Genomic DNA, 24,850 nt, shown 5'->3' on the forward strand with positions numbered 1-24,850 from the left:
GTGTTAGTCTACTCAACAGTGGGCAATGGGTAATAATGAAGGCAAAAGAACGTTGAAAGCTATATGCATCTTATCCCTAGCAACGATGCCAAACATGTTATAGGTTAGTCATACCTCCTTGACGTGGTGTGGGGCTCGATGCTATGCCATTGAGGTGCTCACAACCTCGCTCCACAACCGTGAGTAAATGTGCGCCTCCAATGCTCTTCAATCCATGGATACCACATCCACAAGGCATCCAAGGCCTCCGGATTCTCACCCTCATTGGTCCACAAGAAGGGGAAAGGGAAGAAAAGAGAAGGCAACATGAGTGTGGTGAAAGGAGAAGGGTGAATGTAGGTGTAACAACAAGAGGGAGAAGCAAACACAACGCAAACAAAGAGTGGAGGAAAGTGGAGAGCTTGTATTTCTTACAACTGAGAATGAAGAACAGAGTCAAAAGCATTGGCTTTTATAAATGACCTTTTCCATAAGGAGGTCTAACCCAACCCTAATTCATGCTTTGTTTTCCATCTTCAAAGCCGACGGGAGTGATGAAGCATGAGCCTTGTTGCTTCTATTAATTGAAGGATTAGCATGCCCCGATTCTTATGCATATTGGGGCTCACCTTCGTTGCAAAGCCAGTCTACTGAGTGTCTCAAGCATGAGTTATGTAGAAGGGGGGTTTTAACTTTGTATCTTACGTTCTTGTTGAAGCAAGACATTCCCATAGTTCCTTGATCGTGAAATCTCTAATTAGACCCACTTATTGATGCTTAGAGATCCTAGATCTCATCGCAACCAAGGGTGATGCCTGGAAGCAAGGGTGAATCACCCTAAAATACTACATTAAGAGACTATTATTGTATACAAAGTCAAGGGATAGATAATAAGATGTTTGTTGTCACTAAAGAAAAATACTCTGTAGAGAGTCAATGCCTCCGAGAGGTCGCTTTAGCTCTTCTTTAGTTTCTGATTGCTAGGAAACATTGGTCTAGGGCAAGGTGCCCATCTTCTTTTGGTCTTTTCTTGTATCACGCTCTCAATAATATGAGTTGACTTCTTTACACACACACACATAAAGAAGCCTTGCATTACATCATATAAAACCAAATTGGCATTGAAAGTATTTGATGTGTTTGTGCAATCCAACATTTGCAACTCATAATGATAAGAAATTACCTCCTAAGACAAAGCACAACATAAACAAAACCACAAATGTCTATGAGGTTTACCAAAGACATCCAATTCTACAAACATTTGCAAGGGCAAGCCAACTATGGAGGCGGCATTTGTACAGCCTGGGGTTGGCCATAGTGAATGTAATGATACCTAAGAAAATAAATCGCATTTCATTGGATAGGCACAAGTAACATGATACACATTGCTAAGGGCATCCTTTAATTATTGACTGAGAAATTTGAAAATATGTTGAATACAACAGTTAATTAATGCGAAAAGACCAAGGCATTACTTGCTAAGCACACCAATCAAAACCATGTTTTTGTTTGTTTTGCAGATTACATTGGCACCCAAAATTGGACTTAGTAACATCATGATTACAAAAAAGAAACCCTGCCTTTAGAAATCTAATTCCTTGATAAACCCAAAAAAGTGCTTGCTTGGAATGCTACACCCCATCAACCACCATTATGCATAAACACATACCACTTGAACCCTATGCCATAAAATGTTAATGAGTAGCACTTTTGTATGGAAAACTACCCATTAGAACCCTCCAAGGCCTCTAGCATGCCAATCAGATAATCAATTGACTTTTGAACAGTTTTTAAAGAGCTATTTATGTAACTGCCAAAGGCTTACAGAAATAAAGAACCCAAACTATTATTGAGATCTTCATTTCTGTAATTATTCTCGACATATCTTATAGTTCCAAAATTAGGAACCCATTAGGTAGGATTAAGGCATGCCAGAAGACAAAAGCAATATCATTGCTGAGCAGAGAAAATTCATGCCCTCCTGTTGTTTTCACAGACTAAACCACACTCGTCCATTTGCCACTTTTACTTTGACACTAAAAGTAAGATCAATCACATGATAAGATTGTGATCACAAAAAAAACCGTGGCTTAACAGATGGCGACCAAACTACTTTCTTCGTGCAATGGCACCAGATGCACAAGGATTAGACCCCTGAACATTGTGTGGAGAAATCTTGCTTGACAGTTACTAGCCTTGCACCTAACCTTGCCATGAAAAATCAGCCAGTAATACCACTGTGCAAACTAGCCAGTAATACTCTCTTCTTTCAGTGCACAAGCCACATGATATGCTAGGACTTTATCATCATTCAAGTCCTCTACCTTTATGGACAGTGATGAAGGCAGTGTCCTTAACACTTGTTGCAATGGCCTGATTACAGGAGGCAAAAGTAAATCTGAAGGGCGATCAAGAGCTAAGATCCGTTTACAATGACTGCAAAAAATGAGTTCAAACATTTATATATATTTATGGTATAGAAAAAGGAAAAATATAATTATGCAGGCATGTCTTCGATCTACTCACCTGCAAGGCTTCGAAAAAAGAGATCGATATGTGTACAACCAATGCTGCAAAAAAAAAGGGAATAACAAAACGCACTATAAGACCACTGGATCCTTGTACTTGATTAAAACCATAATCAAGCTGCACATTTGATATTCTTATAAACCTCAAACTACAAGCCCTCAAACGAACAAGACCAGAAGTAAACCTGGCCCCCTCAGCCAGATTTAGATAACCAAAGTGAGAAAATTTGCTTCACAGATTCAGAGGCATTGAATCATTTTTGATCCCGTACCCAAATAAAGTAGCCAGAAAGGCTTGGGGAAACCAGTATCATCAACCTACTCAGGAGTTTAAGGCCATTTGGAAACAGCACATTATCACAACGAAAGAATTTCTTAGTTCTGAACATGCTTTTTCTTTTCGGAGAGGGGGGAGGATGTGTTTGGACATATGCAGAATGTCTAAACCTACATATGGAAAAGTCAGAAAAAGCTGTTGCAAGAGGTAGGAGAGATTCTGATGATCTACCAGACTACTGAGGGATTAAAGTAGCCAGAAAGGAGAACCAGTATCGGTAAATTACTCAGAAGCTTAAGGCCATTTGGGCACGGCTAATTAGCCCAATGAAAGAACTTCAGAAAAGCACTGCTGTCCTAGTCCTGAACACGGTCAGAATGTTAGAATATCATACCCTCACCGGCAGCGTTCTAAGGAGGAGTAGTTCTCTGATATACTCAGCAGTTTTGGACAGCATCCTTGCTGCCTACTTTGTGCTCATCTGGAGCTTGTTTATCAAACAATCTATGGAAGAATTTAGTCTGAGTTTTCTCTCTCTCCCTCTCTTATGCTGTTCCAACAAGGTTTCATAATATATGTGTGATCATCCATCTTAGGTTTCTAGAGTGTTGTATATGCTAGGATCGGAGAGAGAAGTGTGAGAGATTCTATCTCCAATTTCCAACATGGTATCAGAGCAAGGTTTCCAGCTCTAGAAGGGAGTTTTCTCAGCAAGAAGGCGACTCCAATCAACACTCAGGTTTTCTGCATGGTCAAGTTCTCTACTGCAAGTCCATTTTTCAGTTTGCTGTTTGCTATTACAGCGAAGACGGAAGAGAAGGAACCATCTATAGCCTGTTCTGTAGGGCAGCCTGTGCATGGCTGCCACATGTCCAAAGGAAGCGTCAAGTATGGGGGGTCCCACCACTCCCCGCCTCCTAGCCACGCATATCTCCCCACTTCCCAAAAAGAGCTGGCTGGGATAGTGGGGAGGGTCTCAAGCCTTCTTTATATCCAAGGACCCTCAAGAGTCACCATTATACATGGGATTTCTATCCCCATTTCCATGTGTCACCTGTGCTTTGCCAAGGGCCTCTTAGGCCCTCTAATATTCACATATTTACCAAGGTGCAACCATGAGAGGGGTTAGGACCACATAACAAGGCTCATTTCTAACACCCCCCATGGGCCTAACCCCACGAATGTCGAACTGCCAGTCAATAGATGCTGCACACCCACTCAGGGCCCGAACAGCCAATTATATGCGGTCACCCACTAAGAGCCCAAGTCGCCAATCAATACTAGACAGTTCACTCACGCAAGGCACCAATTCCCATGCCAGCAGCCGCCAGAGAATCGCGCATGCCAACAAAATAATGGGAAATCCTATATATTGTTATTGAGAAGTAATATAAACAGTCAGCTAGACCCGAGTAGTCACCAAGGCGGTTCACTTTGGGGGGGCTTTACACACCTAAGAGCCCAAGGCTCCCCCCCTTGATTCCTCAGGCAACTACTCACTTGTAAGCCCAATAAGTCACGCCCTCATGACAAATCCTCACTCTCCAACACCAATTATACAATCTGGATATGAGTGAGACAGACAATGTTCATGACCATATGACGAAAGTCAAGGTGGTGAGGGATCAGCTCGCAGCAGTTGGTCAAAAGGTAGACTCAAGTCATCTAGCTTTGCTAACAAGCTACCTCAAAGTTTCAAGAGTTCCGTGACGACAGTCACTCAACGACAAAGGACCAAGCCTCTCACATTCGAAGAGCTTGGCCCTTTATTATTGCAGGAAGAGGCTTGGGAAAAACTATTCAATCAATCGGACAAGAAAGCACTCGTGGCAAGGAACAAGCCAGGCAACGGCAAGTTCAAGGATTACAAGAACGACAAGACTGAGGATGCAGAGAAAAAGAAGATGAAATGCTTCTACTATGAAAAGCTTGGTCATTCAGCTAAGAAATGTTGCAAGAAGAAGGCAAACCTCAAGCGAAAGAAGGAGTCCAAAGCTAAGGAGGAGCCAAAGACTGAATTGGCCAATGTCACTACCGACGCTCTCTTTATCATTACTGAGTACTACTCAGCCTACGCAATGAGCGAAGGCAAGGAGAGCTAGTACATGGACGGTGGAGCCTCAAAATGTCCAACAAGAAAGAGTGGTTCAAGACCATGGAAGGTACGTATCCTGACTCCAAGGTCACTGTGGAGGATAACTGGACAAGCCCTGTGAAGGGTGTTGGTAGTATCCCATTCATCACGACTGCAGGAAACGAGAAGCTGATTTCCGGTGTACTCTATGTGCAAGAATCTTTTGTATGTCAGCCAGATGGATAAACACAACATGTCAGTCCTATTCGACAACGCCAAAGTCATTGTCACATCTAAGGCGAATGGAAAGGTGGTGGCTCATGGTGTCGAGGAGCATGGGCTATATCGGCTCAACGCTTTATTGGTACACGAGGACCATGGCAGATCCAAATTATGGCATGAGCGGTTCGGTCACGTCAATTATGGAACTCTGGCCGAGATGCAAAAGTCCAAGATGGTGGATGGACTTCTAGTGATTACAGGCAATTATCGTGTTTGCAAGGCTTGCTTGGAGGGCAAGCAACACGTGGACAAGTTCCCACAAGAGGCCTCATCACAAGCCAAGAAGCCGCTCGAGTTGGTTTATTCCAACATTTGCGGCCCGATGTCAACAGATTCATTCGCAGGTTGGTGGTATTCTCTTTTATTTGTGGATGATTTCAATCGAATGACCTGGATATACTGCCTGGCCAAGAAGTCTCACGCTTCTGAGAAATTCAAAGAATGGAAGGTCCAAGTAGAAAAAGAGAGCGGGGAGGCAATCAGAGCCTTCCGCACAAACAAAGGGGGGGAGTTCACTTCTATCGAGTTCAATGGGATTTTGCAAGCAGCACAGGATCAAGCGGCAACTCACTACAGCTCACACATCTCAGCAGAATGTAGTTGCTGAGCGCAAGCACATGACCATCATAGAGACAAGTTTGACCATGTTCCAAGGGAGAAATCTTTCGAAAGCTTACTGAGGTGAAGCTGTGAATACTGCCATTCACATCCTCAACGAAACCAAGACCAAGGTTGTTGATGATAAGATTCCATACGAAGCTTACTATGGTAAGAAACCAACCATATCTCATTTACGGATTTTCGCTTCTAATGCATTTGTTCATGTGCATAAAGATGAGTGGACAAAGCTTGGTTCCCAAAGCAGAAGATGTATCTTTGTGGGGTATAGTGAAGAATCCAAGGCTTATCGCCTTACAACCCAGTGAAGAAGCAGATCCTTATCAGCAGGGACGTGATCTTCGAAGAGTCAGAGCCCTAAACTACAAAAGAGGTTCAGAAACTTCCGACATTACCTCCACCCAAGGTCACCATCAAGGAGGTGGAGACGATTGAAGAACCCAAGGAGAAGGAGGAGAAGGAGCACGACGTCCCAATGCCGGCTCCAAAGGCATCTCCAACAAAGGCACCTCCATTAGAGAAGAAGCTACCTTAGTGGTATTTGAAGGTTTTAGCAAACCTACAAGTCACTTTCATTCCAAAGAGCAGTTCCGAAGCGCGGCGGTCGCAACGCAACATGAAGACTCCCTCCGCGAACTATGCTATGGTGGCTTCACTTGAGGAGCTCAGATCCTTAGAGGAAGCGAGGGATATCCCAGAATGGCAAGATGTTATGCAAGCAGAGATGGACACCATTCTGAAGAATGACACCTGGGATTTGGTGGACAAGCCGACCAAGCGGAAGATAATTGGCACCAAATGGGTGTACAAGCTTAAGTTCAAGTTTGATGGGAGCTTGGACAAGTACAAAGCTCAATTGGTGGCAAAAGGCTACGCACAGTCAAAGGGACTTGACTTCGATGAGACATTCCCACAACCAAGATCGTGATGAGATGTACTGTTATTGCCTTGGCTGCTCATCATAGTTGGCCTATCTTTCAAATGGACATGAAGTCCGCATTCTTGAACAGAACCCTAAAGGAGGAGGTATACGTGGATCAGCCACCAGGCTTTCAAGTTCCAAGGTCCACATCCAAGGTATGCAAGTTAAAGAAAGTGTTGTATGGAGGCAAACCTCTATCTCTTCACTGAGAGGGGGTTACGGCTTTTACTTATCCTATACGTGGATGATCTAATCCTTACAGGAGCCCACTCGAAGAAGATTTCACAATTCAAGAGACTTCACATGGAGAAGTTTGAGATGTCAGATCTGGGTATTCTTCACTACTTTCTTTGGATTTAAGTCAAGCAGGAGAAGAGCAACATATTTATCTCTCAAGAGAAATACTGCAGGGAGTTACTGAAGCGGTTTCAGATGGAAGACTGCAAGGTGGCAATCACTCCCCATGGAGGTTGGTCTCAAGTTGAGCATCCATGATACATCTCAGCCAGTTGATGCATCACAATATCGACGAATGGTGGGAGGTTTACTTTATCTCACCAACACCAGGCCTAATATCTTGTTTGCAGTAGGGCTACTTTGTCAGTTCTCCACCAAACCCAAGAAGGCCGATTGGGACGCAAGCATGAGGGTACTGATGCACTTGAAGGGTACATGCACCTATGGCATTACATACAGTAAAGGCGTCAAGCTAGGTAAATTCTGTGACAGTGATTGGGCAAGTGATGGTAACACCAGAAGATCTACTACAAGATACTGTTTCATACTTGCATCAGGGGCCATCTCATGGCTAAGCAAGAAACAACCTTCTGTTGCCCTTTCATCAACAGAGGCAGAGTACAAGGCTGCGTGCACTGCACCACGCGAGACGTTCTCCGGTGGATCCTAGAGGACATGGACGTGACTCGAGGATGTGACCGTGATCCTGTGCAACAACCAGAGTTGCATAGCCATCGCCAAGAACCCCATATTCCATGCACGGGCGAAGCATATCAAAGTCCACTAGCACTTCGTACGAGAGCTCATCATTGATGATATCATGGAGCTGATGTATTGTCTGACCGCCGACGACATCTCAAACGTATTCACGAAGGCTCTCCCTAGGGAGCAAATGGAGCACCTTACTTGACGCATGGGGATTGGCCCATAGTTATGTCATTGTGAGGGGGTGTTAGAATATCATTGTCCCCACCTGTGAGCCCCCGAGGCCAAATTGGCTGACCCACTGCATAGAAAAGGGCACCCCATTTCCTACATAAGGGGGCCCCTACAAGTCAGCCATGCAGGCAGGGGGCCGACCCCCTGCTGGTTGGTTTTATGAGCCCTGGACAGGGCCTATATAAACAGCTCCCCACCCCATTCCCTCACCCACTGAACTGAAGCCTACACTCACGGGCAGCGTTCTAAGAGGGAGGAGTTCTCTGATATACTCAGCAGTTTTGGACAGCATCCTTGCTGCCTACTTTGTGCTCATCTAGAGCTTGTTTATCCCACACTCTGTGGAAGAATATAATCTGAGTTCTCTCTCTCTCTCTCTCTCTCTCTCTCTCTCTCTCTCTCTCTTGCTGTTCCAGCAAGGTTTCATAGTATATATGAGATCATCCATCTTAGGTTTCTGAGTGTTGTATGAGCTGAGATCGGAGAGAGAGGTGTGAGAGATTCTAACCTCCAATTTGTAACACAGAATATGTCCAAGCCAAAAAACGTGGAAACAATACAATGAGTCAGGAGATTCTGATGATGATCGTGTGAGTTACCCTGGATGGTGAATTTGGTGGGGGACAAGGGGTTAACATAACTCTGTCCTCTCTCGACACTTATTGTACATATCCCCCCTCTTCAAGCCAAAGCCCATCACATGAAATTTTATGTACAGCCTCATGCCAGATCTTCCCCTAAGTGGACTTTGTATTGGACATATCTTCCGAATGTGGTGGTCTCACGATGTTTGCCATTAACAAAACATCTCGAGCTGGCTTGCAGTAACTATTACCCTTTCCAACAGGCAAATGGGCACACGTTACACTGAAATTCATTGCAGAACTGCCTCCTACACACAACGCACGGGACAAAATTTGTGTTAGCAGATGGGTTCCTAAACCCATTTGATGCCCACCAAGCCAAGTCGATCAGCAAGCTGGGCAGTTTATTAGTAAAGCTGCAGATGCTACTTTAGAGGTTACTTTTGGCAAGAGACACTAAGTTGCTCCAAGCAAAGCAAACCATCCTGGACAAACGACCAGTTTGAGAAAGATTGAGAGTTAACAAAAGGGTTGAGGAATATCTGGGGCACTTCTCCCATGACACTAAATGTCTTAGGATAAATGTGTTGGACTTGCATAGTTGTCTTACAATAATACCAAGCATTTATATTTGGGATGAGCCTGATTGAGGCCCGGTATGGATGGAGAGTTAGACAGCCTTCCTCAATGGCCAGACATCTGTGAGAAGATGGATGCTCTTTTGCAATCGGCCAAAAAGGACATGCAAAGTGCCCAAGCCTATCAAAAGAGCAAAACATGACGCATGCACCTCAGGATGTGGATTTAGGTTCTTGACAGCCCACATTTTAGTTGATTATTGAGCAAGTACCAACGGTGCGCCTAGTCTAGCTTATGCATGTGAGCAAGAAACCTGTTAAAGAACCACTTCTTCTGAGAAACTTTTAAATACCCTCACATTGTCTATTCTGAATGTTCACGTTGATCAACCATGAAGGGAGATGGAGGTAGTGGCCCCAACCTCTCTGTGCAAAAAGTGTGGTGGGAAAAATATAAGGCATGAATGGCTTGAACCCCATTCTTACCCAGTGACATGTGGTGGCAGGTATTGAGCAGCTGAAATACTAAATGAGTTTAAATTAATAGAAAACATGTAGCACGATCGGGCTATTTTTTTAGAATCAAAAGAGGCTGCCAAAGAGTTTTTGCTTAATACCAGGAGAAGGTTGAGGGCTGATAAGCGAGCCACCTTGACGAAGTTATGAAGAGCACTCGTGGCGCACTCCTGCATAAATCATACACAAAGGTGTTCAAGAACAAGTGATACAAGACTACTCCATACATGGTCATCACAGCATCCTGGAGTACAAACTTTTAGGCTGTCGTAAATTCAGAAGGCTAAAGCAAGCAATTTGTAAAAAGCAGCAACAGGTCCGAAACCACTAGGTTAGCTGCTAATGATAGCAGTTGCCCTTGGGGGGGGGGGGGGGGGGAGTAGTTGCCCTTTGACCTACCGACATTCGTTGAAATGCGGCATGAGAAGACACACCTCCCAGATGACTGTGATTCCTGACCTGCCATTCATCACATTCAAAAAATAAGCATTTCTAGAAGCCGAAGGCAGGCATCGTGTGAAACTTTCCTCTTAATCACAAGCAATGAATAATTCCCACCTCATCCACAGAGAACACCGAGACTGCATCTGGGCATGTAGTACCAGAAGGAAACAGGGACACGATTGCTTTGAAAACTCCCGGCATGGTCACTTCTAGAATAGCAGCTTTATCTAGCGACGCTACATCCAAGCCCAGCTTGAGAGCAGACGCAGAACGAGGCAAGCGTGTACCAACAATCCCATTGGCCACACCTCCCTTCTGAAATGTCATTGCAGATTGTGGTTTCACCCACTCCAAGCGAGTGAAAGCAGCAATAGTCATTCCCGGTGCATCCGTTTGCCATGACCTTAGAAGGTCCGAAAGTGATGCACCCTGAGACCATTCATCAATTTTCCCTGGCTCAGAAACGTTTGCATTGGAATCAGCCAAAATTCTAGGCCTTTTATCTGGCGTGATGTCAACAGCATCCACTCCCTCATCACTGGAATTGCCCAGGCGTGGGAAGAAGCGTCTCTTCTGCTCTGTGAAAGCCTTCAAAGCCAGCCTTTAAAAGAAAGCCACAGTTCCAGCAAATCATCACAAACATGCCGACTGTGTAGCAAGACTAAGGACTGCAGAGACTAGATCACAATGGTACCTGGTTCTATCAACTGCTGAGGCAGCTGCTTGGCCTGCAATTTGGCGCTTCCATGAATAAGCAACAATGGCACCATCTGAACAAATGAGGGGAACCTGCAAACCCCAGGGCTGTTTCTCTTCAAAGCGCTGCTGTGCCCCATTCAATACTCCTGAAGCCTCTAACTTTCTCCCTAGGAACAAAACATAGGAGGGTTCAGCTTGTCCTGTCTACCACATATGCTCTCCATCCTGCAGAGACATAATTCTATACTTAACAACCACATTCCGTGTGTGCCCTTAACAAAGTGAGATCAGCAAAAGTTCCACTCACTCCTAATTGTTGCTACTATAAGTTGCCACTCCATTATCTATTACCTAGACAAGGGGAGAAAAAGGGGACGACATGTGGCAGCTTGGAGGAGAAGCTGCCAAAGGAGGACTCTCGTGGATGGATCCATGATCTTGGAGGAGCAAAGTCTTGAAGCACAAGTGATCCTCCTCAAATGCTCAAGGTCAAGGAAATGTTCTTCGCTTGCTCGATGAGAAGAAGCAGACAAGTTAATTGTACAGAAAAAGGCAAGGGATTGTGGAACCAAGCAAAGGCAATTGAAGCAAATGAGATTGATTATGCTGGAAAGATGAAACTCACGATGGATCAGCATTGATGGGATTGAAGTGTCCACATGATATATCTGCTCTCTTTCGAAGATCAGAGCTGAACAGGAGGATGAAAGATATTTCGTGCAAATGGATCTCAAAGTGATGATTGTCACGGTTCTCACTTACCAACTCCAAAAGGGTATATGATATATGATATCAACACTCTTTGAGCCATTGAGACATGAGCATTGGGCTGTGGACACGATGAGCAATATTGGTCTGGGTGTGCCCCTTCTATTGTGTTGGCCTGCATCGCTTAGGTTTTGAAGCTTCATATCATCTATCAGATCTTGCCCATAGTTTGTTTAAGTCTTCCAGGAAAAGAAAGGGTCGTGCATGTTCATCTCCTCAGTTTGTACCCGTTGCTATCCTGTGCAATTTTTACCCTACAACAAAAGGCAAATCCATCTTTAAATTGTGAGATTACAGATGTTCCCTTTCCATCATTTGTAGTTTTCTTCCAAAGCGTTGCTATTGCTAGATGATCAAAGGTCGATGATTGTTATTATGGAGCAAGTGTTTTGGCCTACACTTTGCGAGACTTACGCTTTCTTCAATTCAATTCGAGCTGTATGGCCGTTCTTACAGATTTATGTGGTTAATTTTCCCTCAGTTATCTATTAGCAATCTTGCAACAGCTGGGATGCAAGGATGGATGTGATGAGGAGAACCTGTAGGTGAGGTCTTGAAAAGTGAAAATCTTGAAAAGCATTGATCTTTGACAGAGATGTATGTCGAGATAATAAATCATCATTTGTGAACTTTCAAATTGTGTGTTGATCCTGTTGATCCATATTCCAGCTGAAAGAAATCTAGACTTGGGACTCGGCAGCCTTTTACTACCATTAAGTCAACTACTGGAATCTTCAGACATACTACCTAGGCAATTAGGGAGTTCCAAAACCACGATTGAAATCGGGAAAAGTTTGAGGGAGCTGAAGTAAACAATGGGCAAAGTAGGGGGCAAAGCAGGAGGCAAACGTGTACATACTACCAAGGAAGGTGCAGGACTGCAGGTGTACGATAAGCATAGTTCTTTGTCATTGAGCGTGGCTGAAAATTGTGGGTCAAAGATAAAGGGCCATGGGGGAATCAACGGTGAAGCAACCAAAAAGCCAAGATCTGTAGATAGTACCTGGAGAACTACAGCTATAGCAAATGATATGATTCTGCCCTTTGCGCGGGCTCCCTACTAGTTATATTAAATTGGAAGAACGCACGAACATGCTCGCTTTTCAAAACTCCTGTTTCCCACACATCCATGATTTTCATTCCTTTTCTCCTTTCAATGGGCCATGACGAGCATCAACGAGGGAAACCCCCTCTGTGTGTGTGTGTGATTTTTCCTCTTTCCTGCCTCTTCTCTCATTTTTTTTCGCCCTTCCCTTCTCTCCCAGCCCTCACTTTCTATCCCTTTCTCCTTGCAATGGGCTGTGATGAGAATCAACAAGGGCAACACCCTCTGTGTGTGTGTGTGTGTGTGTGTGTGTGTTCTCCTCTTTCCTTCCTCCTCTCTTTTTTTTGCCCCTTCCCTTCTCTCACACATATCCATGCTTTTCATTTGCCCTCCCCTTCTATCCCTTTCTCCTTGGAATGGGCCGTGATGAGAATCAACAAGGGCAACACCCTGTGTGTCTGTCTCTGAGCAATTTTGCAACCCTAATTCGATACAACTACACAAAACAAAGTAGCGAGGGAACTCCTTACCCAATGCTCGAAGCGCTTCTAGCGAAGAACCAACCACTTCCCCAGCTTTCACGACCCAGTCGCTGATTTTTGTATTGGTTGCACCCCCCTGCATCTGCTGCGCAACGCAGTATCCCAGAGCCTCGAGAAGCATGTCACCACCGCCGCGCACGTCGCTGATGAGGCGGATCGCCTGGCCCAGACCCTCCATGGCCTGGGCGAGCTGCTTAGGAGGGGCTTGACCATGCTCAGAGGAGGGGTCGTCGAGGGCAAGGGGGCGAGGGAAATCGGAGGAGGAGATGAGGGAGGGGGGGGGATCAGGCTGATCAACGGATTGGGAGAAGAGGGGGGAGGCGCGGGGGCCAAAGAAGCCAGTGCTGGGGGAAGACAAGGCAGGGCTGGGCTGCTGCATTCTCTCGCTAATTCGCTCGCTCGCGAGCTCAATGGCTCTCGATCTTCTTCACTTTCACGCACTCTTCCTCTTCTCACGCCCGAATTCTTCCCCTCCGATCTTCTTCTCTTTCCCTGTTTCCTATCCCAGCTTCTTCGCTTTGCCTGTCTCCTTCTCAAACCCCAAGTTCTTCCCCGTCTGCTTCTCAGCCCCTCCGATCTTTTTCTCTTTCCCCCTCTGTTCCCATCCGTCTTGTCTGTCTCCTTCTCATCCCCTAATTCTTCTCAGCCCCTCCCATCTTCTTCTCTTTCCTTCTCAACCCCGAATTCTTCCCATCCGACTTGCCTGTCTCCTTCTCAACCCCCGAATTCTTCCCTTCCGACCACCTTCGCTTTGCCTGTCTCCTTCTCAACCCCGAGTTCTTCCCCTCCAACCTTCTTCTCTTTCCCCGTCTGCTTCTCAGCCCCTCCTTCCCTTTACTTGGCCAATGTTGCACTTCACCGATCTCTTTCCCGAAATGTCATGTTTCCGCTGTCTCTCCGTTTCCTCCCAACCTTTTGTACATATAAACCTGCATTTCTTTGTAAATTTTGAACCCTTTTTTTTTCCGGAGAAAAAAAGGATTAAATTCTTGAATTTGAAAATAGAGCTCTCATTTATATTTTTATTTAGAGAAGGTTCCACGTGGCTTTTATTTATATTTTTCAAATGGAACAGGTTCCACGTGGCACTCAAAGGAGAGTAAGGTTCTACGCAAAGGAGGGCTCCACGTGGCGAAGAGAGAGAGAGGAGAGAGAGGAAGCCCATCGTAGACAGGTCTATTTACTCGTGGAGCAGAGTTCAACACTTTGCTTGCTCCTCCTTCCCTTTTACTCTCCAAGTGTTGCTGAGTAGCTTTTAAGGGATGGGTCACTAGCTTTGGCAAGAGTGCTCACAAGCTGACCCTCAAGGACTTTTCCCTAAAAAATTTCAATTTATTTGAACTCTTGTCGTCATGGTTTTTGAGGATGATAATTAAAGTATGTTCATGGTTTCTTACCTTATGGGTGATTATAATTAAAGTATGTTCATGGTTTCTTACCTTATGGGTGATTATATTGAGATCGAGATTCCATTATCTATCTTGATCTTACAGGATAAATTTGCATTTTATTGCCATACCTTTCAAGCTTGTTGTTTGTGACTCATCTTTTCTAATCGTTAATTATGGTTTTAGAACAATGTTTGAGGACTTTTATTACTGCAGCATTCCTTCTTACTTAGAGTACGAGATACTTGAGATAGTGGGCTGAAGTACATATGATTGTTCAAGGGAGGTTATGTAGATTATTTTATTATTCAATGGAGCTTATGATAGATCATTTTGTTCTTGTGGAATAATGTCTGTGGGTTGTAAATTTTGTTTTTTAATTTTTTTATTGTAGCATTCCTTCTTACTTAGAACAAAAAATGTTTACAAAGTGGGACGAAGAATATATGCTTGAGCTAGTGGGCTAAAGGAGATATTCTTGTTCAAGGGAGCTTGACGTATTATTTTATTATTTTGGAATGATGTTTGGGGGCTACAAATTTTGTTTATTTTATAGATGCAACATTCTAGTTTACATACATGAAATGTCTTGACATGCCTTTGTCTCCTAGAACCAACAATGTGCTACTTTTCTAGAGCCCTTTTTCTTCCATTCCTGGAGCAGACACTTGCCTATCATCTTGGATTTAATAAGCAATGTGTCCTCATTGACATGACAATAATCCCATTCCTCGCTAACTCATTGATAGAATGCACATCTTGCATAATTCAGGACATGGAGAACATCAATCAATACCTGACATACAAAGTTTGTCATAGAGAATGTCAGTTACTCTGAAAATTCGGCCTACACTATGCCTGCTCACCTAGTTGTGCTCGCCGCCGAAATTGTTGACAGCTCCCTAAAAACTATGATCGCTCACACCGAAAATGGTGACAACTAGCTTAGGCATGCTCGCCTAAAATCATGACCGCGTGCCTAAAATGGTGACTGCTTGCCTAAAATGGTGACCGTTTGCCTAGGTCTGCTCGCCAAAACATTTTTCCCATTTTGTGTCCCAAACTAGTCCATGGTATTTTCCATGATTTAAAGTGGCTTAAAGGGGATTTCATGAAGTATGGAACCCAAAAAAATGACTACCTATCCTCATGAGCAATTCACCATAGAAGATTTGGTTAAAGTTAAGTTTTTAAAATTGTAGATGCAGGTTCAAATGACTAGGGGAAGAAGAAAATCAAGAAGGTATTGATATATAAAGAGGTTGAAGTGTCCAATGTGCTGAAAATATGGACAAAGAGTCTTGGCCAAATTATCTGCTGACAAAACTTCATGGCAAGATGGCAAGTTGATAAATTCAAGGAGTGCTCGAGAAATTTCCTGAGGATGTTGTTGTCTTAGTGGTTCACTTTGTAGAAAGCTATAGTTTTAAGGAGCAAAATGAGATACAATCAATGCATTGGCATTTACCATACTTATTTGCATAACATATCGACACATTGAGATTGAGGGGGAGAACAAGGTTCATAAAGAGACCAAGATTCATAAAGAGACTCACTTCTATATCTCTAATGACAAGGACCATGACACACTTTTTAAATAGCACTGCTTTATGTTGCGCCATTACTCGTTAAAGAATCAGGGTGTAAATCTCAAAAGGCACTCGATCTATGGTTAGATCTCGCTACGTCTCAATTCAAGGCCACAAGGCTCTTCTACTTAGTTTCATAATAGTATGGCCTTACAAGGCTTCAAATTACTTGGAATTTCTTTGGCTCACATCATGCGAAAGTGCAGCATGATGGTGCAAGTGTAGTGGTGAAGAGGTTCTTGACACATGAGTGACTAAGGATGGATGAGAAAAAATTACAATTCACTAGTGACGTGGTAAAGTTCCTAAGGTCGAGGTTTAGTCATAGGGCACATTGCTCACGATCGATGCATTGCGTGTGAGATTTTTCAAAGGAATCAAGATCTTCCTACTAAATTAACAACAAGGTAGTTATCGTGCTATTGCTGTGCATGTATATAGGAATATTGGAGACATTCTAGCAACAAGTCTCGCGTTGATAAGTGGGCACTCATGAGACATGTTCCTTTTTAATGTATCAATGACAATGAGTTTGACATCAATTTGGAGCCAATCTATGAAGGTGGGCATGATGCTCTAAGTGACGCCCTTATAGAAAATGGCATACTTTTAAGGGTCTGCATCACTTTTTGACCATGTATCAAAAAAATGCCTCAGTCTTCTAATCATGCAAATGGGACCCGATGGCCATGATACTTTGGAAGGGTCTTAAACTCACCTATATTGAGGCCCCTATAGAATATTATGGCCATTGGATCCCATTTACATGGTCAAGAATGAACATTTCCATGTTTTTGCCCATGCATCCTCTCTTTTGTTTCAAAAAAATGCAGTGGTGGTCTTCTAGTCATGCAAAAGGGATCCCATGGCCTTGATACTTTGTAAGGCCGTTAGAATCACCTATATTGAGGCCCATTCAAAATATCATGTCCATCGGATCCCATTTTCATCGTCAAGAATGAACATTTCCATGATACATGAGTTTTAAAAGTGACGGAGAGATCCTAATCACGTTGTGATGATTTGAATGACAATGAAAATTTTAAAAACACGACAGAATACCAGGTTGGTAGAGCTCCTAGAGTTCAAAGGAAGTGATTGCAGGATGGAGGACATTGAGATTGGTGGACCGTGCACATGAAGGAGAGGCAAGTGAGGGAGGGAAGGCTACAAAAGAAAATGAAGGTTGGAGAGAACAGTGTTGTGCATGTGACGAAGGCGATAGAAGAGGGTAGAGCTTGCAATAATGGGAAGGAAGAGCACATATGTTAGATGGAAAGCCGCGGTCTCATTCTTTGCATGCTTATCAATGAATGATTACTTAGCATTTCGACAATCAATTATGAATATTGCATGCAGACTCCAGTGGATGCTCTTGTTTTTTACATCAATCAATTTTATGAATATTGCATGCAAATTGCAATCATCGAGTGGCAATGCAATGGACACCCTCGTTTTTTATAGCAACCAATCATGAATTTGCAAGCAGTGTATCATCATTATATATACCATCATTTAGTGCTTAAATTTAAAGGCTACAACACCCTGGGGTTTTGCCCTTTCCCATAAGGGCAAATAGAGAAATGAATCCTCAAAAGAAGTCACCATGCCACCCTTCAAAAATAGCATAACTAGAGGTAAAACTCTTAAATTACCCTTCAAAATGCAATTCTAGGCTACCCTTTAGATTAAGGCCCACCCTTTTTTTTGAATGCCCTTGTTTTAGACAAAAATCAATCTTGAATTTGCATGTAGTGTCCTATCATTATGTATGCCCTCGGTTTTGAAAGCAGTCATGTAATTGCATGCAATATTAAGATTTTCTATCTGATCACTATAATGTGATTAGCACCCCTTTGTTCGACTCTAGGCTCCCTTATTGTGTTGCAATAATTTTGAGACAGATTGTAAGTTGTAATTGTTCATAGATTGTAAGTTGTTAAATCTAGCCAATAGAGATCTAATCACCCATGACTGGGGTTGACATGCAAGCCCAAGAGAACTTCGAGCGCTTTGAAATCTCCAAAGACCAAGAAAATCCCGACAAATTACATTGATGTATATTAAAGGTTGCATGATAGTTGAGGCTATGGTTCCGGACACTAGCTATTTAAGAGGACCTCACTAGTGTCAACCAGTGACACTAGGGGAGACATACTAGCAAACTTTGTCATCGTCCTCCTACTGCAACCTCATTTTACCTCCTCAAGTCCCTCAATAACTATACTGTTTTTCTAAGCTCCCTCAACATGATTTGCCTAATCTCTCTCTCACACACAGTCTTCTAGCAACTTGTCTCTCTTATGCTCCCTCATAGTGAAATTGCTTTGTGATGATTCCACGACCATCACCACACCATTTTAAATTCTTGGAGGGGGTTGGAGAGTATTGAAATATCCTCTTCTCCGTATTATTGATGATCGTTAGACCCTTTTCCTTGTTAGTGGAAGTGAGAGAGGGAGAGAGAGAGGAGTGCACAGGATATAGCTACCTGTACACTATGTTGTATTGAACATGAGCATGAAGGTATACATGTGAACCCCTTAGAGTTAGGGTTAGGGTTTTCCCCTATTGCCTTATAGGTATGGTGCAATTTACACCATCCTCAACACCCCCTCTTAAATTGCTCTGGGTAAGTAGAGGGTGCATGTACAAGACCTTTTTGTGGATTTCGTTTGGTGCATATGATAGCATCCCAAACTAAAAAGAAAATAGGAAAGAAATCAGAGTAGTATGTGCGTATGTAAGCACAGTGAGTACGTATCCTTTGCCTTTGGGAATAAAACCCATAAGATAGGCCGAAAGGAAGAGGAAGGAAATATGTAGAAGGTAAAGTCCACCTGGATCAATGTTACGTCAACTATAATACCATGTGACCATGGTATAAGGCGGGAAGCCAAAGGGCTTGGCAGCACTTGCATTAATAGGGCCTAAAGGGCTTGGATCTAGGGTCACGCCTAGGTCTAGGCATTTATGAGGTGGTGCATCTGACTCACAGAGATTGCGACAGGCAGGAGCAGCTCTCCTCATGTGGGTAGCTGTAGCTTCAGCCACACCCATTTCGTGGTGAGAAATGCTACGACAACAACAGCTCTTTGGGCCTTTTGTGATGTTGGGTCTGGAATAGCAGCTCCATATATAAACATTTGGATTAAGCAATTTGTTGAACACCTAGTTTGCTTTGCCTAGATGCACAAGTGCTAGCTCATTTACCACACTGAAGGAAAGGTTGCCCAAAAAGGATCCTTGCCTGTCGGATGCGTAGACTCTAGAAATCTCTTGTTAAAGCTGTCGTTCCACCACTCCAAAGGATTTGTCACCTCGAGATTATCTTGATGGCCTTCTAGCAGCTTTTGCGAGCTACAATGAGCAGTTTTAGAAGCATTTGAGGTTATCGAAATAGAAGTTAAGTAGAATGCTATAGGTACCATTGTCCACTCAAACAGGCTGGGCTTTGGATGGGGGATGAAAACTCCAATCTATGAGGGACTAGCAAAAACACGCACAATAATGCTGTGCTTCTCCAACTGATAGAGCCTTTCTTTCAAGGATTCATGGTCTCCCATGCATTCCTGTACTGCGATGCATAGGCTTGGTATCACAAATTCTAGTGGGACCACAGCTTCAAGGCCGTACACCGATTGAAAAGGTGTGTTCCCTGTACTAACCTTGAATGTGGTTTTGTATGCCCATAAGGCTACATTCAGTTTCTCTGCCCAATCAAAATGTGGTGGTTCTACTACCTAGGTGAGGATAATGCATATAATTTTTTTGGTGGATTCAGCCTATCCATTCCCTTGGGGGCAGTAGGGTGTGCTTTTTCTATGGATTACCATGAAGCCAAACAAGAGTTCTTGGATTACCTCATTGACAAAATGTGTGCCTCTATCTGACACAATTTCAATGGGGCATCCGAATCGGGTGATCACATTTTCGTATAAGAATCTTACTGTGCTTCTAGCATCTGCCTTTCTTACCCTGAGTTACTAACAGTTAGGTTAGTCTAACTAACCTTTAGTTAGTAACTAACTGTAGTTATTGAACTTAGTTAGGTTAACCTCCTAGTTATAGTAACTGGAAGTTATAGGTTAATTAATCTAACTAGATTAACTTGGTTCAAACCCCTCAGTTGGACTTAAAGTCCATTCACACCACCCTTAGGACCCCCTCCCAAAAAAACAAATTTTAACCCTACTTTAACCCCCTGTAACTCATCCGTTTGGGACCTAATTTGGACCTCGTTTGACCCCAGATTTCACACACGAAAACACCATGCTACAGGGTATTTTTCCAGGCTATTGCACATTATTTTGGCATCACTAGCACTCACTCATTTGCACCCCCGTGTGAGCCTCGTTTTGCACAAATTCGCTCGTATCTTCATGTTGTGACCTCCGATTAACAATCAGTTTGCACCGGCATAATTCCTTATACACGTAGGACAATCTTAGGTACAATATTAACATGACGGCCCCTACTCAAACTAACACCACTCTAACCCTCCCAACAAAATTACATCCACACCCGCACTTGCGGCAGAGACACCCTTTGCAAATCTCACCCAATCTGCATGCAGCTACATTCCAACCAACGCCTTTGACTCCAACACTCACCAAATCCGCATACAACTCCACTGCAACCACCGCCCCTGACAATCCTCTACCCCGAATCCCCCTTGAAATTCAATCACTCCCTTTAACTCCTCCACGCTCCAACATGGCTGGACGCCATTGCGACAATGATGGGGATATCGACCTCGATGCAAAGGTTGACAATTTCTTTAATTGAAGAAATAATAACAATCAAGGCAGATGCCCCTTGGGAAAACTGGAACTTCCCAAATATAATGGTAGGGGAGATCTAGCCCGATTCCTCCAGCATTTTGATGCCGCACGCCGAGCAGGTGGAGATCAATCCCATGAAACCAAGGTGGCTTGGTTTCCCATGGCCTTAACTAATGAAGTGTTTGAATGGTACCTAGACCTTCTAGTGGAAGAGTGCGCCACATGGGACCTACTTCAAACCGAATTTAAACGCCGCTTTCAAACGGAGAGGCTACAAGATGATCTCGCTCTCCAACTAAGCAAACAAGGCTAGCGAGAAGATGTATGCACGTACCTGGGAAAGATGAAAAGATTAATTGCCAAATGTGACCCATGCCCAGATGCAAAGTACCTCATGGCTTGGTTCATTACAGGACTAAGAAAGAAGATTCAAAAGGATATGAAAAAGATAAGCAACTATGAAACGTTCAGTGTTGCTCATGTAGCAGCCATTGACATTGAGGATGGCATGACTACTCAGACACTAGTAGTGATGATGATAGATCTAGTGCGTGAGATAAGCACTCAAAAAAGGGCAAATCAAAGTCCAGTGCCAAAACATCAAATGAAGATTGCCTAGAGGCCATGACCATGAAGCTGAAAGAAGACATGATGCAGGCCATGGAACAAAAACTTCACTTGTCTCAGCCGCCTACTCAGACATATCCACAGTGAGAAAATGTCTAGTGTCCACATTGCATGGCCAATCATACAACAAACGAGTGATATAGATATATGAGAAGATTTGCCAGATATGCAGGTGAATGTAAAGGGCATATGGAAGAAAAGATGGATACCGAAAGACATTGATGTCCTTGTCAAGGACTTGAGCTATTTGAAAACTACAAGACATGAAAATCTAATATCGTGTATGAGCTTGTATTCATGAATGTATGTATAGACCATATAACAATCGATCGAGAAGGATTGTCCAATTTCAACCTAACCTAAACTCGACCTAGGACTTAGTATAGAGTTATCCCAACTAATACGAAGTAGAGTTAATTAGTCAACCAGTATATGTGAGCATTAAATCATACAAAGTAGAGTTAATTAGTCAACCAGCCCTTACCTAAAAATATGATCATCTTACCAAATATATTCACTCTCAAATCATCTTGCCAAATACATTAACTCACAATTGCATTCAATTCAACTTGTTTGTAAACCAAAGGATTCCACTCTGTTCAGGGGAATCAGCCTCTACAACGACGCACTCTCTGAACTCCCGCCATAGAGCAGCATATACAGGAGTATTATCAAACTGGTAGTATTCACCCAGGATAGGCTTGATTGCCTTCGTGGCCTCCAATGCGTGATAGTGCGGCATCGTAGAAAAGAGATGATGAGCCACATGTGTATCGGTAATGTGATGAAATACGTAGTTGAGAATTCCATAGTCACGATCTACAGTAGACAGAGCCCCTCGCAACCATTCCCACTCTGCATCTGTGTAGTGAGGAAGGGCAGGATGAGTATGCTGAAGGAAGGTGATGAGAACCAAATATGCGTTTACGATCAAGAGAGGAACTCCGTAAAATTTGAGCAACCACAAGATCCCATATGCCGAAGCCAATTTGTAGAGACAGATGCACACGGCCACAAGTGACACGTCGCTAATCAGCACTTGCAACCTCTCTCTGTTGTTGAAGATCGGACCAATGGGATCGAAATGACAAGCGAATCTGTCGTAGGGCCTTCCGGCAACATTGAAGAGAAGGTAGAACGGCCACCCCAACGTAAGAGTGGCAACTATGACGACAATTCTTCCGATAGGATTGTTAACAAGGTGTGAGGAGAAGGCGGCCTTATCTCTAGTTGTGGGAACAAAGACTACATCCCGCTCAACGCTTGCGGTGTTGCTGTGATGTCCCCGATGGGTGTACTTCCAGGAGAAGTAGGGCACGAGGAGCCATGAGTGCAGCGTAAGGCCAACAAGGTCGTCCACCAGCGAATAATCACTGAATGCATGATGCCCACACTCGTGAGCTATAACCCACACGCCCAGTAGCACGGATCCTTGAGCGACCCAGTAGATCGGCCAAAGAATCCAACCCAGGAGACGTGACACCGCAAAAAGGGTGACGGCTTTAACGAGAACGCTCGCTATGAGGAGATCCATCACTAAGTAGGAGCTTGACCTGAATAGAGATCTCTTGAAGCAATGAGGAGGAACAGCCTTCTTCAACTGGCTGACTGTAAACGGCGGTCTTGCCGATGGAGCTCGATGTCTCATAAGTCTCTCCTCTGCTGCCGACAAGGCCATCCTTCCACCAGCACCTATTGGCACAGCGCACTAGCTCAATAATCCTCGCCCGATCTCTGCACACGATTCGACAAGGCAATGAGGCAGTCAGGCACCTTTGACAAGTATACAAGTACAGAGACGGTACAACAACCAGAACTGAATTTATTTTACAACTTCACAAACGGAAGAGCCGGACTGTGGAGCAAATCTCGTCGGAAGAAATGCACAGCATTTCCAAGACGAAATCAACCATTTCGATGCGAAAACCTCATGTGCAAAAGCGGGTCGAGAAACTGGACAGTAAGGATTCAAGCAAGTCTCGGTACAAAATTATTCGGCAATAGGACGGCAGCAGAACAATTAGTGTACGACACTCGAAACTTGAAGACCGTCCAGCCTCTCGAACAGGATTGCGTAGCCTGCTCGAGAACAAGAGGACAGTAATGTAGACAAGTTACTGCATGACTTTGGACGGATCGAATTAGACTCGGGGACGTGAATCAATCGCTTATCTCAATCAAAGGAGTGCAAATGCAAGCAGCTGCAGAGAAAATCAAGACGGAGAAAAGCCAAAAGCGCGAATGTTGGAAGTCCAATTTGAGGAGGAAGAGAATAAATTTTTGAATGGATTAGAACCAGGAAGAGAAGAAACTCTTGAATGGAATGTAGAATATGCAATTTATGGGGGGAGGAGGGTGAAGAGGGAGCGCCGAAGGGAAGACCTTGGGGAACTTTGAAAGAAGGCCTGGCTATGGTGGACGAAGCTGTGCAGCTATGGCGGAACAAATCTCTATATTTCAGGTAGAAGAAGGTCAGCCATCACCCTCATTTATAGGCAATGGAGCCTCGTCAACACTTTTGTTGACTTGACTAACCCAACCTTCGTTTAGCATGGATTAAGTTTGGCCAAAGGTTAAGGTGCCTCCATGAACAATGATTACAAACAAAGTGGGACGTAAGAAGCCGTGGCAAGTGCATTCGAATTTGGCAAATAGAAGTCTCTCTCCCACCTTGAGTCTTCATCTTTTCCTCTCGGATCTTTGGCAGTTTGGCAAGATGACAAGGGGTTGGCACTTGGTCGATTTCCTAAAAGCAAGATGACAAGGGGATACTGACACCCTTGATCCCATGCAAGACTCATTTCACAAGGTTGTGCAATGCTCATGGCACCGTCATTCTCGTCACCCAAACATCACTAAAAGGACAACCAAGAATACCTTCGATCGATCAAATCAACCAAGTTTTTGAACTTCCCATAGCATTATTGAAACATGATTAGTTCATTTTCTTTTATCTCCTAAAATTCTTTTGAGGTAAATAGAAAACACAAATTAAAGCATTAATTGTAACGCTCTATTTCTTTGAATGTTGTTTGTGGATATTGAGAACCCCCCATGATGCATTTCTACTACTAATGGATTCTTAAAAGGGTTATCCTACAATTGGTTCAGAGGGTCAACTATAAGATGTCATTTTTTACTTTCTAAGATATTCCTGTAGGAATGCATCTTGTATAAGTTATAGGGATTATGATCTTGCTTGCACGTGATTTATGAAATGGGTCTCATCTAGAAATAAGCCATCTAATAGATATTAGAATGCAACTATATAATATTGGGGTGGCTCACCATTTGTCTTATTAGAAAATTTAAAATGGGGATTGTGGATTACGATGTGGGGGTTGAGGATTACAATGATAGTATGTGAGTTGTAGCATAGAAGTCATCACATGGCACCCCCTTTAAAAATAAGAGCCAATAATGGTACATC

The 24,850-nt window shown here is 43.6% G+C and overlaps 2 protein-coding genes across 3 annotated transcripts; both read right to left on the bottom strand.

Moving 5' to 3' along the window:
* Positions 1-1,652: 1,652 nt before the first annotated feature.
* Positions 1,653-13,912, bottom strand: LOC147895045 (mediator of RNA polymerase II transcription subunit). 2 transcript variants are annotated; one of them, XM_087383915.1, is made up of 7 exons: positions 13,021-13,912; positions 10,673-10,844; positions 10,093-10,579; positions 9,934-9,993; positions 9,636-9,704; positions 2,506-2,549; positions 1,653-2,352 (listed from the first exon to the last, which is right to left on the bottom strand). In XM_087383915.1, exons 1-7 carry the CDS (start codon positions 13,409-13,411, stop codon positions 2,226-2,228), a joined length of 1,350 nt encoding a protein of 449 aa, XP_087240041.1. In that variant the 5' UTR covers positions 13,412-13,912; the 3' UTR covers positions 1,653-2,225. The 2 variants fall into 2 exon arrangements, with proteins under 2 accessions (XP_087240041.1, XP_087240040.1); XM_087383914.1 differs by having other exon boundaries at positions 1,653-2,415; positions 13,021-13,911.
* An 8,067-nt stretch (positions 13,913-21,979) lies between these two features.
* LOC147895046 (delta(12)-acyl-lipid-desaturase-like) lies at positions 21,980-23,150 on the bottom strand. The gene has a single exon (XM_087384027.1). It carries the CDS (start codon positions 23,096-23,098, stop codon positions 21,980-21,982), a length of 1,119 nt encoding a protein of 372 aa, XP_087240153.1. The 5' UTR covers positions 23,099-23,150.
* Between the last annotated feature and the right edge of the window lie 1,700 nt (positions 23,151-24,850).

This window comes from Dipteris shenzhenensis, chromosome 13 (genome assembly GCF_047967505.1).
Source record: "Dipteris shenzhenensis isolate YYH24624 ecotype China chromosome 13, Dip_SZ_1.0, whole genome shotgun sequence".
In the NCBI taxonomy this organism is placed as follows: Eukaryota; Viridiplantae; Streptophyta; class Polypodiopsida; order Gleicheniales; family Dipteridaceae; genus Dipteris; species Dipteris shenzhenensis.